Below are 19,147 nucleotides of genomic sequence, written 5' to 3'. Positions count from 1 at the left end.
TACAAGGTTCAGTGATATACCGATTACTGATGAAATCTTCCTCACGCAAACTATTAATTATCTCATTCCAAAATGGGGAAAATATTGCTGCATATGTCTTATTGCTATCTTCAGGAACCTGAGGGGAAAAAGAAAAAGAAAAAAAAATATATCAATCCAGAAAATATTAAAATTATTCAATGACAGAAATGTATTGAGAGAGAAGCAGGCACAAATCAAACCACACATTTAGTCTTCAGCCAGTTAACATAACTATATATTTTCCCTTTTTCTTTAATAGACATGCTTCCATTCCAACTTCCAACAGGGATTAGAACCATGCAACACCCCTTTGAGATGGCAGGAGATACCACTCAAGCTAACAGTTGGTGGCAATAAACATGGCCATATTAAAATTAAGTATGCCTGATGGGAAACGGAAAGGCATTGGATAAAATAAAATTCAAGGTTGTGGATTTATTTTAATGTTATTTTCTTATTAATGATTTATTGGATAAAATTGAATTGAATAATCTGGATTTATTTTAATGTTATTTTCTTATTAATGATTTATTAGGATTTAATTGTTGAAGTTTTTTTATATTTGGTAACTTTAATTAGGGTTTCCTAGTATGCCTATAAATTGGCCATTTATGTGATGGATTTATCAGACTTCCTTGGATATTGATTAACTGGGATTGTATTCCCCGTTTTCGCTCATCCTCTTGTTCTTTTCCCTGTTTCTCCAATTCTTTTTCATTATAATTCTGCTTCCCTTCATTTTGCTGCTACAACCATTTTTGTATCATAGCTAAAAAGATTAACCATTTATGTTTGATCACTACGGTTGCCTTCTTTATACAGCCTTGTTGCTTCAAACCATCATCACTATCATATGAATCAAATCAGCTTCGACGAAAAAAAAAAATTTAATTAATTAATTAATTAAATAAAAACTTGCCCCGATCAATTCTGTGATCTGGGTGTGTGTAAGCTCATCTTTTTTTCATCATCTCTGGCTAGCCTAGCTTTTAAAATATTTAATATATGCATCTAGCCAGTCTTCCCCCAATCTTGAGATTCAAAATAGAAAACAGACTCATTAGAAGTTTATAATAACAATGAATTATGGTAAAAACAAGAAAAAAATAAGCTGACGTAAACAGAAGGAATAAGCATAATTATGAAAAGAAAAGCAAGCAATAATAATGACCAAGAACATTAACTGAAAGATGTTATAAGATGGTCTCTAAAATGTCTAGACTTAAAAGAAACAACATGAGATGACCAACCTGAGATGAGTGTGTACTTGAAGGCATCCTGTAAGAGTAGAGAAACAAACTTGTCATAAAAATAACATCATCGAAGAAGCCAAAATTAACATACTGCTTAGCTAAAATAATATAGTGCTTTAAAGCAAGGTAATACCAGTTTTCTATCAATAACCAAATCTATAAGCCTATAAGCCCTATACATAACTATTGCGTATACTAGAAGAAAGGCAAATACCAAACACCATACATAGAACCCGTCAATTTTATTGGGATTACATATTAGAGTAGATAATCCAGACCATTTCTTATGAGTTACCAACCATTCCCCAAATTTCCTCTATAATCAAGTGATATGAGAATGTAGGGTTAGTATGAGAACAGCCAAGTTGCAAATATATTCCAAAAAATTAGGTCTGAATCCAGACCACTCCTCCCAGCCCCCTAGAACAAGGGGAGAGGAGGCCAGCACTGAATAAGGTACTTTTTCTATATCAAGCATCTGAATCAACACAAAAATCTTCCATCCTAACATACCAAGGCAATAATGATCTACATAATGTCATCCTATCTTTAAAATCCGGTACGGGTTAATAGACCAAGTTTATGTTATTTTTGGTATAGAAATTGGTACAGGAGATGCAATAGTTGCAGCATTAAAAGACGAGGGAGCATACACCGCAAAAGAGGTTAAAATCGTGTTTACAGCTACAAATTTCGCTCACTATTTATGACTAACCCATTGATTAACACAAAAAACTAAAAAATGAAGAAAATATAAAGAATACTGCAGGCTCCACTGTAGCATCAAGTTTATAAACCAAAATTTAATTTCATTGAAGGGGCTGAATCAGAAACTGAATTCCATGAGTATATTTTTTAAGCCTTCTCAGAGTCCTACATCGGGTATCGAACAAAAGGTATGAAGATGAACAGCCACGACTAAGGTAATCCTTCATTCATTTTCTAAACGAAAGGAGGACTTCCAATGTTACATTTACGACAAGTGTCAAACCATTGTCTAGGAGCAATGGAACTATCTAGCATGTCATGGACCAGTTTTAAATTCATTATGCCAAAACTCAATCTTATCAAATCTATTCTTATTCTGGAAACAGATGGCTTTTATACTGTCAAAGAGAAAGCAAGCAGCCACACACACAAAAATACGATAAGCTAGAGAGAACATTTTGAATCAACTCAACGAAGCCACTCCTAACTATATGAAGCCAGGTACACAACCCTTTTCAACAATTCAGGTCTACGTGGAGCTTTACATCATTAATTAAATTCAAGGACATCTTTCTCACCATCTTTACATAGAGAGACATTAAGGGAGAATAATACAACAATAAAAACAATAAAATTAATATTGCAAATAGTTAAATATTTGAAGAAACATCAAGCTTCATGTGGACTGTTTTAGATCGACCGACAGAGTTCCTTGATGATCATTCTTCCAATAGACGGTGCCCGATTTAATGAGGTGAGGGGAAGGGGGGGAAAAAAAAAGAAAGAAAACCACTGAACCAAATCCAATAAATTAATGATATAAACAGCAAACAATAAGCCACCTTTTTGTTTCCGGAGACACAAGGTTCTTGACAAAGGCTTCTGGAAAACTCTCAAAGCGTTTATGTACCATTTCAAGTGAACGTATCTGCCAAAAATCAATTGTATGTGATCAAGCCAAAACAACTGGAAATTCAAAGAGCATATGAACTCAAACAAAAAGTACAGAGGATATAAACACAAACTAAAATCAAATATAGAAAAAGCACAACATTTTTTTATTCTAACTAAAGAGAAAAAACTAAAGAAAAAACACCTCATAAATCACCAACAAACAAGAAAATATTGATACCTCACCCAACCGAGCACGTGCACCCATCACACCACCAACAACGGCGGATAAGAGAGTGTACCATATGTGAATGTCCATCAGATAGATCTGAAAATATGCAGACAGAAAGTGAAAAAGAATTATCAATCAGAAAATAAGCTTCATATACTAATAGAGGTGATATGTGATGCATGTGGTGCAAGTGCATGCCATAATCAAATCCCTGCGGTAATATAATGAATAAGTGATCAACATTTGGTGGTAAGCAAAAAATGACTTTAAACTCTAAACCAAACCAAACCAAGCCTGAAGTCCCATCAACTAGGGTTGGCTGCATGAATCCTTCTTCTCCACTCGACTCTATCCGAAGCCATTTTGTTAGTCAAGTTAAGGAGATTCATATATCTATCTACTGCACTAGTCCACGTCAATCTAGATCTACCTCTTCCAATAACACTACCATCTACCGTCACTGTATCGCATCTCTTCACTACTACCTCTGTTGGTCTCCGTTGTATATGACCAAACCACCTCAATCTATTCTCTCTCAACTTATCTTCTATCAATACTACTCCTACCCATTCTCAAATATACTCATTTATAACTCTGTTTTTTCTAATCTTGCCACACATCCACCTTAGCATCCTCATGTCAGCAACACTCATCTTATCTACATGTTGTTTCTTAGTTACCCAACATTCCGTCCCATACAACATTGCTAGTCTAATAGCCATTCTATAAAACTTTCATTTTAGTCTAATGGGTACTCGTTTATCGCACAGTACTCCAGACGTACTCCTCCACTTAAGCCACCCCGCCTTAATTCTATGGACCACATCTGCTCTAATCTCCCCAATCGTTGTGATAATCAATCCTTAATAACGAAAATGTTCATTCTTAGGTAGTTCTTGATTCTAAATTTTCACTTCTCCTCTCCTTCCATTGTGACTGTTACTAAAATTACACTCCATATAAGTTCTGTTTATCCTAAATCCTTTAGATTCAAATGTTTTTCTCCAAATCTCCAACTTAGTATTAACTCCTCTAATCACATCCGCTAACATGATATCATCTGCAAAAAACATACACCATGGCACATCATCCTAAATATTTCACGTCAACTCATCCATAACTAAAGCGAAAAGATGAGAATTTAAGGTTGATCCTTGGTGTAATCCTACAGTAATTAAAAATTCACTCGTCTTTCTAGCAGGCGATCTAATAATGGTCACCACACCTTTATACATATCCTAATCACATATTAAACTCTAGTCCTTGCATATTAATTTTTTTTTTTTTTTATAAATAATCAAATATTATTAAAAAGCATCAAGGTGATACAACAAATACAAAATTGTCGCCCTAATTAGGGAAAAACAGACAAGCAAGCACTAGCCAAGCACATCATCTAAAAAATCTAAAAAGACAAATAAGTCCGGATCAGCTTTCCCCTCCACCCAACTATACAGAATTACAAGAAGACGATTCTCTAACAAAGAGACACCATGTGACACCTCGGAAAAGGTGCGTTTGTTCCGCTCCAACCAAACAAGCAGCATTAAACAAAATGGGGCCAACAACCACACCCGCCAGCATCGACACCCAAGCCAAACACCCCGCCAAACCCAAAGCAACTCCAACACTCCCTTCGGTTGGACCCAAGCAATCCCAAAAAATAAGCAAACAAAACCCCACAATCATGATGCCACCGAACAATGAAGAAACAAATGGTTCACCGACTCCGCATTCATACAACACCGATTTACTAAAACATGCCCCCGCCGAATCAAATTATCCAAAGTGAGATTCTTTCCTAAAGCAGCCGTCCACATGAAGAAAGCAACCTTAGATGGAACCCCTTGAACCCAAACACTCTTCTAAGGAAATACCCCCCCACAATCCCCCACCAATCCCCAATAGAATGACGCAACTGTAAAACACCCCTTAGCCCCCCCTCCACTCCACACCAAACCAAACCATCTTGTCCCTCCCCAGTTATCCCCAAACCATATAAAAACCCCACAACTCCACCAACTGAGCAACCTCCCAATCCTGCACTTCCCGTCGTAACTGAATATCCCAAACCACCGTACCTCCACCTCCCAAATAAGAAGCCACTGTAGCCTCCCGATCAAATGAAATATGAAAAATCAACGGGAAACGGGTCTCTAGCAAAACCCCACCACACCACCTATCCTTCCACAACCTAACCCTCACCCCACTCCCCACCTTGAACCCAACCCACTTCCAAAACTCCACCCTCCCTAGCCAAATCCCTTTCCATAACCCACAACCATAAGTACAAGCCACATCCCTTGAGACCCAATCCCTCTTGCCCACCCTATATTTAAACGCCACAACCTTCTGCCAGAAACGGTCATGCTCCAACGCAAAGCGCCACAACCACTTCCCTAAGAGAGCTCTGTTGAAAGTCACCAACCGCCTCACCCCCAAACCCCCAGCTTGCTTAGGTAGACAGATCCGGCCCCAATCCACCAAATTTGCATATTAAATTATAAATTTGCCCAAAACTTGCTAATTAGTAATGGTCACATTAAGGATGGATATTACAAAAATAAATAAATAAATAATCTATGGTCACATAACAGCCTGTCAGCCCCAGAAAGTATGGGGTAAGCTTCTCTTACTATATATTAGTACAAAAGATAAAACTACTATTAGTATACGGTAATAAATATAGTTCAAGATATACGAAGCCAAAAGATCAAAGAAAAACGCTCACAGCCACAACAGGAGCCCACAGGCTAGCAATGGTCAAAAAGTTATTATTGTCTGCAAGAAAACAGTACAAGAATACATTAGAAACAGAAGCCAACTCTTCCACACATGCAAAAAGAACCATCCAAAGTGACATGACTAAGAGCAGAATATTTCAGCAAAAAGGAAGGCTCATACAAGCACTTTCTATAAATAAGATTCCTCACTCTAATTACAAAATCCTTCTGAAATTTAACACAATTGCAATTCTTAATGAAGAATTATAGCTACAGAATCATTACTTCAATAAGCAAGATCAATAAAAATTAAGGACTTCACACAAAATAAATAACCAATAGCTAGGAAGAGAGAGTGAAAGAGTGTGATGGAGAGAGATAAAAAATGGTCAAAATACTTCCAAAAACATACAAACACAAAGAGGGAAGGACTACAAGCTCAAGAGAGAGAGAAAAATGAATAAAAACCATATCACTTTAATTTAGTCTACCACTTTCAATCTGCAACCAACAAATTTTGTGATTGGTTTGGGATGTTCTAAAAAAGTGCACTTTTTGACTTATTGGCTTATATGGGTTGGGTTTGGGTTGGGTTCAACGGCCTAGTTTGGGAAGACTAAATAAGTGCACTTTTTGACTTTTTATGAAATATGGGTTGGGTTTGGGTTGGGTTTGAAGTGATGGGTTAGAGAGGTGATGTGACTTAAATAAGATGATGTGACTTAAATAGGATAGTGACTTTTTGACTTTTTGTCTTTTTTGCCTCATGCCAAACTTAAGATGATGTGACTTAAATAGGATAGTGACTTTTTGACTTTTTGTATTATTTAGTTTATGCCAAACCAACCCTAAATACACCATCCAAGCAGTCCCACCAAATTTAGGTTTGAAACCATTTCTTATTCTGTGGAACAAGTATACTTGGATTACAAACAGGATCCCAAAAGTAAAAAAGCCCTTGGATATAAGCAGCTAAATATAGACATTACTCGAGACCAAGCTGCAGGCTTACGATAATAGAGAAATATGAACAGATGCACCAATTGAATTTATCTTCAAGCCATAAGCATGTCGGCAACATTCTAGTGGTCTTGGATGGAACTTAAATCTCAAAGCTATGTGTTCCAAAAGTGACAGAGTTTAGCATTCAAGCATCAATATCACTAAAGACATTAGCCCTAATTTCAGACCGTCGATCAATATAATAAGATTTCTACTCAGTGGTCTTTCCTCTTAAACCATGTCTGTACAACATACTTCAGATCACATAGATCCAGAAATTTTACAATTCTGTATTTTCTTTTTTTTTTGGAAATAATTATGATAAACAAAAAATAATATTCAGAAATTTGATTTTCATAAACGGAAAAAAAAGAACAAGTTTAGGCCAATGATTTTACTTACTGAACCACAGCTCCACCAAATACTTTAAACCCATTAAGAAATTGCAAAGGTGTCAATGATTTCTTATATAAGAGCACAATAAATAAATTAGACTGATCTCATGGAATAATAATGTGTATATCATAACAACTACGATGTGTAAAAATGGTTTGAAATCTAACAGCTTCAATTAGGGGGAAGAATCAAAGATCTTTCTTATAGACCAACAGTGAGATCATTATGTACATTGTAGGCCTATTCCCCCCACAGCTTCGAGTTTTTGGGACTCTTAGTGTTAGTAGTAGTATTAGGTTGGCAATTTCATGACTAGTATGTGCAACCTTAGGTAGAACAACATGCTGATCATCCTGATGGTTGTGGCCCACCACAATAAAAGCACTGAGAGCCCAGGATTGGCATAACACTGTACGGTCAACCATCACAGCAAATGTGGTCGACAATAGTGGTTGATGACCAACCATGACGATGTATGGTCGACTTCACTTCAGAAATTGAAAGGAAAAGAAAATTTGTTGTTAACTAGCTGTTGGTGATTCAGCTATATATACCCTCACACACCGAATTGGAGTCTTTTGATAAGAGGAAGGAACAAAGAGATATACACAACTATTTTTTTTTTTTATTCAACAGGATGTATACAACTATTACACACCCCCGTACTCATTTTGAGTGTAAATACTACATTGGATAGAGAGTGTAACCATTCCTTGCGCAAGTATTTTGAAGAGCTTACTCAAAGTTGATAAAAAGAAGGCACAAAGAGATCTATACAACTATTAGTATCACACACCCTCATTCACATTTTGTGTGAATCATACCTGGATAGAGAGTGTATCTTTCATTCCTAGCACAAGTGTTTTCAAGAGCTTACCTGAAGGGAGAATTCCAGGTTCTCCACATGTGGAAGGTATAATTATAAATCCCATCCCTTCAGTGAAGTATACTGATTATTGATAGCGCACACCACATTTGTCTCACATAGAAAATTTGAAAGTGCAAGATCAGAACTAGATTTGTGCTTTAAAATTAAGGCTCGACTTAACTTCTATAATGCCTTTCTTTGAAAGCATGTGAAAAGATGGGCATGACAGTCACAAGGCTCTAAATGCTCCATTTTGTAGATAGATCTTCTATTTGCAGTAGGCTACGGAAAGAGAAAGGTTTCCAAGGACCAACTAATACTATAGAGGCAGAAATGGTGAATCACATGATTCTGCAACATCTTTTGCAAGTTTCACAAGTGATACATTTAAAAGATTTCAACTTACTGACTTCTAATCTTCCATAAAGCTTGGAAGTCCTGGTTTGACTTGAAGAAGAATTATTATTTTTGGAGGTGGAATGGTAAGCTTATGGCCACAATTTATTTCATATTTTTATCCAGTTGCTCCATAATACTTATTAAAAAGGCATGATCCAGACAATACAAGTTTCAATCACTTGATGCACGCAACAAATGAGAAGAGGATAAGCAGCCTGTTGGCAGAAGTAAACAGATATAACCAAACTTACTTTTTGACATCAAATCATGCCACGAGTACGTAAGTGATGGAAGATGTGTAATAATTTGGGTGGGACTGACCAATGGTTTAATCTGCAAAAAATGACAAATACAGCAGGTTAACAATATGATGTATCTTGTATGGACCAGACCCACATGTTTTACAAGCTAAAAACAGATAGTGGGCCCTTAACAAAGAAAAAACATTGACCATATTAAAGGATTACATTACCTGGAGAAAGTAGGCAAATGTGAATTTGCATGCAAAAATCACCAACCAGTAGAGCACATACCTGCAATAGTCAAAACAAATTGAAGGATTTAGAGACTCACAAAAATAACAACGCGGTCATGTTTCTCTGCTATGAATGGTTATAGATTGGAATTTGGAAGCAAAGTTATATCAGCTATAATTATTCACTAAAATTTCAAATCAGGACTCTAATGTCTAAGGAAAAAGTACATTTATTTTACAATAACATATAGCTTACAAGAAGATAACAAATAGTGAACATTTTCATTATCTAGGTTCAATTATGAATAATGATGGTGAGGTTGAAGATGACGTGATCTATAGAATCAAAATAGGTTGGCTCAAGTAGAAGAATGTCTCGCATATTCTATGATCGATGAATACCAACAAAATTGAAAGGAAAATTTTATAGAACACCAATAAGGAAGTGATGCCTTACGCAACAAAATGTTAGGCAACTGAAAAACAACAAATTCATAGAATAAGTGTAGCTGAGATGAAAATAGTTAGATGGATGTGTGATAAGAGTAGAAAAAATAAAATTAGAAATGAATATATTCATAAAACGGTAAGAATAACACCAAACGAAGATAAGTTGACAAAGAACATGCTAAGATAGTTTAGTCATGTACAACAAAGGCAAATAGTTGCAGCATTAACAAAGAGTTATGTGATCACTATAAACGAAAATGTTAGAGCAACTCCAATGGAATTGCTACAGTATCTGCTATTGCTAAATTATAGCAACTTAATCAAAAAAAACAAGCTTCAATGGTCATGCCAAATAGGTCGCCAAAATATGTAAATGCCAAACTTTGTGCGAAATTTGGCACAAGGTTTGGCAAAATGCTAAATTTTTGGCTAGAGCTCCTCTCTGTCTCTCTCTTTCATAGTGGGGTCCACAAATGGCATTTTGATTTTATTTTTTGTGAAGAAAATATAAGAAATGGCTACTGTACCATTAGAGAAAACATTACTAAAATTTAGCATTTTCACAATTTTAGCATTGGAGATGCTCTTAGGGGAGGGGAAGACCTAAATTGACATGTAATGCGATTAGTACAAAAAATATATGAATTTATATAATTTAACAGAGTATCTAGCCCTTGACAAAGTAGAATGGCGAAAAAAGATTCATGTAGCCAATCCCACTTGAGTGCAACACAAGGCTTAGTTTCATTTGGTAAATAGTACATAGTCAGTGGTTCACACAATATATAATTGATATAAGAATAAGATGGAGTAAGATACCATTCAGCCTATTAGACCAAAACTAATCACAAAACCATAGGGGGTGCAACTCCTTCTAGGTAAAGAGAACACATGAAAAGTAACACCCTAAGAAGATTCTCACCATTAGGTAAATATTTGGCCAACTTCCAATTTGTTGTTCTAACGGAGTACAGACTACATTGGGTCATGGGTGGTCTAAATCCATTCCTAAAGCCTCTTTGACTTTTGTGAATGACTTGAACAGTACTGCATTTAGAAGGGGTGTACTGCTTCGTATAAAACGCATCTACAGAAACTCTAAACCCCCCTCCCCCCCTTCTTTTGGAGCTCTTAGCAATATATTTTACTTCACTATAAAAATAAAAATAAAAAAGAACAAAAATAGACGGATAACCAAACCAAAACAAGCCTTAAGTCCCATCAAATGGGATCGGCTACATGAATCCTTCTTCTCCATTCGACTCTATCCAAGGCCATATTGTTAGTCAAATTAAGGAGATTCATATCTCTATTTACTACACTAGCCCGAGTCAATCTAGGTATGCCGCTTCCCTTAATACTTCCATCTACCGTCACTGTATCGCATCTTTTTACTACTGCCTCTTTTGGTCTCCGTTGTATATAACCAAACCATCTGAACCTATTCTCCCTCAACTTATCTTCTACAAGTACTACTACTACCCATTCTCGAATATACTCAATTCCTAACTCTATCTTTTCTAATTTTGCCACACATCCACCTTAACATTATCATCTCAACAACACTCATCTTACCAACATGTTGTTTCTTAGTTGCCCAACATTCCGTCCCATACAACATCGCTGGTCTAATAGACATTCTATAAAACTTCCTTTTTATTCTAGTGGATACTCGTTTATCGCACAGTACCCCAGACGCACTCCTCCATTGAAATCACCCCGCCTTAATTCTATGGACTACATCTGCTCCAATCTCCCTAAATGTTGTAATAATCGATCCTAAATAACGAAAATGTTTACTCTTAGATAATGCTTGGTCCTCAAAATACTAATATCTCAGCTGTCAGAATCTCCCAACAGCCTTAACCACACACACCTCAAAACAACCACCCTTAATAACCTTCTCAATCAATCTCTAGAGCCACATAAACCTCTATTACAAAATAGGAAACCACTTTAGGCTCCAACTATACCACTATACATGCCTTTTGACATAAAACTACGAAATGAACCTCAAGTCTACAAACAACCACAATTTATCCAAATATTCCCCAACTTTACCTCCAAGTTCTTCATGGACTCCTTTTCCATCTTTTGTTCTCTGCCAAATGCCTCCAACTCACTTCTTTTTAGTATTCAAGTAATTTCTCCAGTCCAGACTCTTTGAAGATGAGGCCCTTCTAGCCCACCAACATGCTCACTTTCATTCATAAATTAGGTTTCAAACCTTTGGGTTACTAAAAATTCCCTTAATACTAGAAAACTACACTCGGACTTTTGGGACAGACGGGTGCAGCGGATTTATTTAATTTAACCAAGAAGAATGGTGAAAAAGGAATCACATAGCCAATCCCACTTGATTGGGACACAAGGTTTAGTTTGGTTGGTCTGGTGGGCAATTAGAATATGTCGATTCAATATTTTATACGCCCCGATATGAAAATGAGATGGATGGACACTTAAATAGATATTCCACTTCAAGCTATTTCACATAAAATACAGATAACTAAACTTTAAAGAAGTGGCAATATTTGAAAATCGACGTGGTTTCAAGCTACTAGAGTTACTAAAATCCTATTTGTGTTTCTTTTAGGTTAAATATGCTACTCATTAGTTTTAAATGAATTTTTGTAAGTCAAGGGTATTTTGGCATTTTTCAGATTTGTTGGACATGGGTTGTACGGGAAATTCTATTTGCACACCAATATTCATTTTAGTACACACCATCACCCTAACTTTTTTAAATTACACTTTTATCCCTCATACAAATTACATTTTTATAAAATATTCTAGAACCCTAATACCCACCACCAAACTCCCCCACCTGACGTCCCAAGCCACCACCAAGACGATCACCCCTCCCCAACCGTCGCAGCCCCATCGCAACCCCTCCAACCCCACCACTCCACCACCACCCCTATGAAGACGGAGGAGGGGTGGAGGAGGGACTGGAGAGGGATTATGGGGTTAGGGAGGTGGTGGTAGTGGCTGCGGTTGGCAGCAATTGACCGTGGCAGAGGTTGTTGCTGCTGAAGAATTAAGGTTGGCGTTTGAGAATGGAGAAGATAGGGGTGTTTAGTATTATTGACGAATTAATGATGTGAATTGAGAAAAAGTCAATATTTTCAAAATAGGGGTGGTGTGAACTTAGAAGACGATGTGTACTGAGAATATATTGATGGTGTGCAAATAGAATTCCTCGGGTTGTAGGGGTCATCACCCATGGTTGTCATATGGGTCAAGTTATGTATTTGGTTTTTATTTATGGGTTTTATTTGATCTTAGATAGGTTTTAGAAGTCAAAAGTTCAGTAGTTTCCTACTTTAGAATTATAGTTCTAGTTGGTAAAAGAAGTCTCTTAATAGCCAATATAAAATCATGTAATGCTTGAAACTTAATACAGAATAGTTTTGAAAGAATTATTTTAGCAAATACGCTTCTGAGATTATGTGATGTAATCAAACCCTAGATGTGCAGCTTATGGTATCTGAGTGCAATGCCTAGACTTTCTTCTTTCTTTTCTTGTTAGTTTACTGCTCAGGAATTATTCACAACCTCTGGAACAGAATTAGAACAGCCACAAAATCTCGTATTTTTATTCTCAAATCTCTAACCTTTTGTTACACCTTTTGGAACCCTAAAATCCCCATAATTTAGCACTCATCCAGCTTTTAAAAAACAACTGAAATATGCCCCGGCAAAGCCTATTAATCTGCTTCCATATATTAATCTGAGCACCTCTTATAATCTAATTTACGTTGCACCAATTCAGCTACACATGTAGATCATCAGTGCCTCTTATCTATCGACTTCATCACTTGTCCAATTCCATGAATGGCGACTGGGTAAATTTATTTTATTTTTGTTGATAAGCGAATGGAGACTGGGCAATATGATCAAAAGTTGTAAATTCTTCCACATCACTAGCTCATTAAAGCTTCTTGACAACAAAACTTTTCATATACAGATCATTCACTCGCTTAGAATTACAAAGGAAAGAAATGGACAATTTAAGAATGTATTATCCATAACTTTTTCCCGCTGGGGTATGAGGCAACAGTAAGTTAGTCAGTGTGCTATTCCACACTTACACATTATCTTGTGCCCAAGACGGGTACTTCACAATTTTAGAGAGACCATGAAACAGATCATCTATGTTACCTACGAGTTCCTGAAATGCATCGAGGACTCGACCAACTAAATTAAAATCTTGAAGTTCTCATATCTTGAACTAAATGTATCAATCCTAATTCCTAACATATATGATGATGACACTGATAAAACTAACACAAAGATAATACATGTTTTCACAACAGGTCAGCAGAGTGAATTCATTATTCCACCTTTCCTAGAGTTGAAACCAACAAGTTGCATGAAGAAAAAATTCCAGCCAAGCCCAATTAACAAACCATTTCAATAATTAAGTTTGTTCTGTAATTCAAGAGCATGAGATTGATAAAGCACCAGAATCCTGAAGAATGGACCATCATTACCTAACATCTTACAAAACAAATAGTACACTCAATGTGTCTATTTCAAACACCTAAGTGGGACAGAAACCATTTCAACCCCAAAGATGAAATTTCAGAGCTACAAAAACATATATGAATCCAAAAGCAAGTGAAGAAACTACATCGCAAAGCATTCAGCAACGCAATTAAATGCAAGAGAAAATTCATTAGAAAAAGATTACAGATACCTCATCAACCACCATTCTGAAAGAGGCGGGTTTAAAAGTATGAACCACACAAGTTAGCTCTAAAATCAAATTTTTCTCACACATATTGCAAACTAAAGCAAGAGGATCATAAAAGTTTCTTACAGAATAGCTGATGCTATATATTACAAACCAACCAAATAAGGTAAAAATATTAAAATTAAGCAATCTAGTTCAGATAGCAAAAATTCCACCTCACTAGTAAACAATATGAAATTAAATATTATTTAATAATGAATGATGACAAACCTTAAATAATCAGTGGTTCTTTCATATAGGCCACGGCCCACAAAGTATCGCTCCTGCAAACAACCAAACAAGTTTGTGAAACACAACATTAAAATATACTTTTAATCAATCTCCAGAATCAATTTCAATTTCAACGCTAGTATATTCAACAATAATTACCTCATAAATCCACTTGAAAAATTGAAAGAATGATTGATCAGTCATTGCGGACAATGAATGACAAACCGGAAATTTAAGTAACATTGAAAAAACTAGGCGTAGACCGGCATAAACACCCAACACAAGAATATAAATCCGAAAATAAAATGAATCGGACGTCGACTTATTGCTTTCCTCCACAACCTTCCTGAAAATTCATTTTGCCAGGTGAGGGAGCAAATAGAGCCATATTGAATTCAATGGAAAACTAAGATAAAAATTAAAAACAAAAAAATAACAAAATAAAAAGACCGAAGAAGAATCAACGAAGGAAAACAATAAGAAGGAGATTGTACGCTCACACATAAAGATATGTCACAAATGCAGAGCTCAACCCAAACCAGAAAAACCTAATAACCAGCCTAGAGATAGCCATGGCTCTTGCTGTGCTGTAAGCTCCAAATGTAAGCAGGACATCTAAACAACCTGCATAAGTCATACATGACACAGTGAACAAAAAAAGAAAATAAGGAAAAGCAAGACAAAGAAAATTTTAGATTTCAAAAGTTAGTGGAATAACAAAAAGATATAACTACATAGGAAAATACATAAAAACTCACTCTCAATGAAGTTCATGATTGTATAAGTTGGTCCAACACTAAGTACAGCTTTAAAAGTATCGAGATTAATTTTCCCACCGTGGAAGGCTATGATTGTCAGCATCTGAAGAAGATTAAAACACACATTTGATTTTTTATTTCAGCCATAAAGAAACTGCATATAAGACAGGTGCAGTAATAGCAGATGGACAACCAATATTTACCTGGAACATTACAACCAAAAAAATCCACATACGATGAAAACTTCGATACAAGTGAAGAAATGTCCGATGCTCAACAAAAGAGCTTTTCCCAGTCTGCCAATTCACGAACAAAATTATTAAAAAAGAGAGATGACTTGATGAAAGGAGAAAACAAATTGTCGGGTACAAGTGTTGGATCAAAGAATTAGAAGATAAAAAAAAGGACAGAATTTCCCCTGCATGCACTGCATGCAGTATTGCCAGAAGAATGGATAAAGAAAAAAGTACAAATACAGCAATAGCCAAAGATGCAAAAAAAATAAATAAATAAACTACAAATAGTAAAGCTCCACCAAACATGTACCCAAATGGGTAGAATGAAAAGAAGACATACTTTCATCTTTAAGATACAACAATGACATCATGGGAAGAAGAAGAGGAAAGGATGAGGTCAGGCTTTGAGCATGAAATTGGAAAAGTTAACAGTTTCAGAGCCAGAAATAAGATTAACTTGTTTAGCCATAACGATTGAAGCTATGGTAGTAGTGGCAACAACAGTATGGAAAGGATGAAGTAGAAGAGATCACCAAGCAGTGAATTAGCACTATCATCGTAGTAGTGACCATAACATATTCCTAGGGGAACAAAAGAAGAAAAGTTTTAGTTCCATACAGCATCACTGGTTAGGAGCAAATCTAGCAGTAGAATGGAGATAAACTACTATTTTCCAAAAGAGAGTGTTTACAGGACCTTCCATAAGACTAATGACATTTCCAGCATTGACCATGACCCAAAGGTGATGTTGGATGACCAGTGAAGAAAATAGATGTAAAAGAAAAGAAAGGGTACACCAAAAAAAAATAACAGAAACACTAAATCACTTTTTTACAATATCTAAAATTCAATATCATAGTATGAATCCTATTACATAATAGCCAATTTATAGGCACGCACAGAAAACCCTAATAAGAGTGACCAAAATTCAAATAATACAATAAATAAATCTTAATTAATATTCTAATATTGACAAAATTCCTAAAAATCAAACTTTCCAAAGTAAGCCTTTTCTTTCCTCATAACAAGGACTGATTATAGTATAAAAATGTTGACTCAACCAAATGATTGTTGAATGTATGACTGCATGCAAATTAACAACACAAACTTAACACAAAAGACTGACAACATTCTGAGCCAAAAAGACTGTAAAATTAATATGCAATTTATTACTGTGAAAGAAGTAAAATTTTCGAAATTCTCACATCCAATCTCTGAAATAGCTGATGCCGCCAAAAGAAGTGGAAATGCCATAAGCAGAAATGAACAGATCAACATTCCAACTACACACCACACACGCCCCATGTAACTTAAATGAATTTTCAGTGGATGTTAAGGACCACAGTAAAACCCCATGTGGAGACTAAACCCAACAAGGAAGCCTTTTCTCATTCTACAAAGAAATACAGCTGATTGTCGTAATATATACTGTAGGTCCAATTCTTTATGAATCAAATCATTTGTCAGTTTTCAGGAGATTACTAAATTAGACAACTTATATGCCATTCAAACAACAAAAGCAATGTCAATATCCACATTGATAAAATCAAAAGGGAAGCTCATACTAGTGCTACACTTCACATTAAAAGGTTTACAAGATCCAATACACTCATAAAACAAAATAAAACAAAGAAAAGAAAAAACAAAACAAAACAGGAAACAAAAATAAAAATAAAACATCTAATATAGACTGGAATACACAACAAAAACAATTATTGGAAGAAGTCATTGCTAGAAGCCTAGAACCAACCCTTTTCCTCTTTTTGGGCTTCATCAAAAATGATGAATCCCTTTTCATAGGCCAGCCCAACTCAAAGCAACCAGGTGACCTGCATATACAATAAGAATGAGATTACAAAACATAATCCAAATGGAGTAACAAACTGCAAAATTATTAGATTTATGCAAAAAAGAACCAGAAATATTCGTTAAAATCATCATAATTCCTCCAGGACGAGTGTGAGGCTTTCCCATTATTGTTTTCCTCAGCTTCCTGTGAATACAAAATTTGAGGCACACAATAAAAGAGCTGACTAGAGAGAAGAAAAAGAGAGAGAAGGAGAGAAGAAATAATCTACATTGTACACAAACAACTCCTGGACATATCCTATTATATCTCAATTCCAAGTCAAACAACCATACCGATGACAAATGGCAATTAAGAAATCCATTCAACTATTCAATAGATCCAAAAACAGAATATATGGAGAATTGATCCAAAAGGGAAGATCAAAAGATTCAAAAAGAATAAGAATAGAGAAAACGAACACAAGGGTCACAACGTAATAATAATATTAATCCAAGGCTATCTAATACAATCAAAAGTACTTTATTTATAAGCTAAAAACCCTAACTCAAACTAGGAAAATAAATCCCTAAAAACAAGAAACAAAATTTAGATAATATCTTAATTAAGCTATAATTAAAAAGAGAATAAATAAATAAATATTAATGGCATAAGATTAGAAAATAAAAAATAAAATCTCCCATTCAAGTTATGCATCGTTCTCCCCGACTGAGAAAATGAACTCTTCCTCAAGTTCTCCTTTAAATATTGATCAAGGCCATGCAAACAAATCAAATATTTTAAATATGCTGGTTGTGTGATATTTGTCTCATTCCACCTAATTTTTGTGGTCAGACTGTTGAGGAAATCCACAAAGCATGGATTGAATACACAGAGAAAATCTTTTGTGCCAATAAAATCATCCCTTTGAACTTGACCAAGCAATCAGTTGGTGGATAGGATCCAACAAGTTGAGTGCATCTGTACGTTCAAGAAGCTCTCCTTTCGGTAGGAGCATTGTCTGCGTGAGAGCAGCTTCTTGGACTTCCAAATTTCAATTTCCTCTGCCATTGGGCCTTAGTTTTTAGGTTGTCTTAATGGGTGAACTGGGCTTAGTTTTGGGCTTGGTTTTTTGGGTGGCAGTGGACCATTTGAAAAGGGAGTGGGCTGGGTTTATTTTTATTAGAGGGTGGGTTGGGTATGGGCTTAGGGTTTTTGTGCCAATTTAAGGAGTGGGCAAGGCTACTTGGACCATGCAGGTTGGGTTGGATTGAAAAATTTTGAGTTGGTGATATGGCTGTAGGCTAGGTTAATGGGGTTGGGATCAACCCTAAAAAAAAGATAGTAGGTTGGGTAATGGGTTTGGTTCAGATCACGACAAAATGAATCAAACTCAGTTGAGTTCTGGGTGGTTTTCTTCAATTTCTCAGTCGAAGCCCTAAGGCTTTGTCGATGCAGTGCAGGTGAAGACTGTTGAAGGTGGCAGCGGACAAAACGAAAGGCAAAACCATAAGGATTTCCTTGCGGTCGATTGCAGGAAGATTGCCAGGTATGAGTGGACAAGGATGGGTTTCGCTAGAATGATTTGACCGAACAGAACCAAATGGTGTTCGAAGATGGCAGCAATCTAGAATAGATCTTCGCTAACCTTTGTTATAATACACTAGTGCAAAAATATTGTTATTCAAGTCTAGGTTTTCGTACAACCCTCCTGAATATCTCTTAATTGAACCTGAACAACCACTAATCAAAAGGCACCAAGCCTTCCTGATGGCTGTGCATCATGAGGATAGTGGGTTGCTCTGATGTTGCTGACATGACAATTAGTAGCAATGTTGCTATGGATTTTTATCTTCTTTTTTTTTTTTTTTTGGGGGGGGGGGTGGGGTTCAAACGATGAGGTCATATCAAGAAGGCAACCACATCAAATAAACAAAGACATTGATAATATTAATAGTTTGCTCTAATACCAAATAATGTCGA

The 19,147-nt window shown here is 35.9% G+C and overlaps 1 protein-coding gene across 7 annotated transcripts in view; it reads right to left on the bottom strand.

Annotated features, from left to right (window-relative positions):
- GSL8 (glucan synthase-like 8) overlaps nucleotides 1-19,147 on the bottom strand; it is an 89,737-nt gene that overhangs the window by 50,109 nt on the left and 20,481 nt on the right. For all 7 annotated transcript variants that reach the window (XM_082866300.1, XM_028260547.2, XM_082866299.1 and 4 more), the window contains exons 11-24: nucleotides 17,295-17,371; nucleotides 17,129-17,207; nucleotides 15,346-15,438; nucleotides 15,143-15,245; nucleotides 14,885-15,008; nucleotides 14,544-14,730; nucleotides 14,385-14,437; nucleotides 8,966-9,026; nucleotides 8,745-8,826; nucleotides 5,837-5,886; nucleotides 3,115-3,201; nucleotides 2,825-2,910; nucleotides 1,272-1,299; nucleotides 21-118 (exon numbers count right to left, since the gene is read on the bottom strand). In XM_082866300.1, the coding sequence (XP_082722426.1) occupies nucleotides 21-118; nucleotides 1,272-1,299; nucleotides 2,825-2,910; nucleotides 3,115-3,201; nucleotides 5,837-5,886; nucleotides 8,745-8,826; nucleotides 8,966-9,026; nucleotides 14,385-14,437; nucleotides 14,544-14,730; nucleotides 14,885-15,008; nucleotides 15,143-15,245; nucleotides 15,346-15,438; nucleotides 17,129-17,207; nucleotides 17,295-17,371 (1,208 nt within the window). The remainder of the gene's footprint in view (nucleotides 1-20; nucleotides 119-1,271; nucleotides 1,300-2,824; nucleotides 2,911-3,114; nucleotides 3,202-5,836; nucleotides 5,887-8,744; nucleotides 8,827-8,965; nucleotides 9,027-14,384; nucleotides 14,438-14,543; nucleotides 14,731-14,884; nucleotides 15,009-15,142; nucleotides 15,246-15,345; nucleotides 15,439-17,128; nucleotides 17,208-17,294; nucleotides 17,372-19,147) is intronic.

Source organism: Camellia sinensis, chromosome 4 (genome assembly GCF_055761805.1).
Source record: "Camellia sinensis isolate YWXY chromosome 4, ASM5576180v1, whole genome shotgun sequence".
Lineage (NCBI taxonomy): Eukaryota > Viridiplantae > Streptophyta > Magnoliopsida > Ericales > Theaceae > Camellia > Camellia sinensis.
Note: the sequence above shows the minus strand (reverse complement) of the source record. Positions and strands in the feature narration are given on the sequence as shown.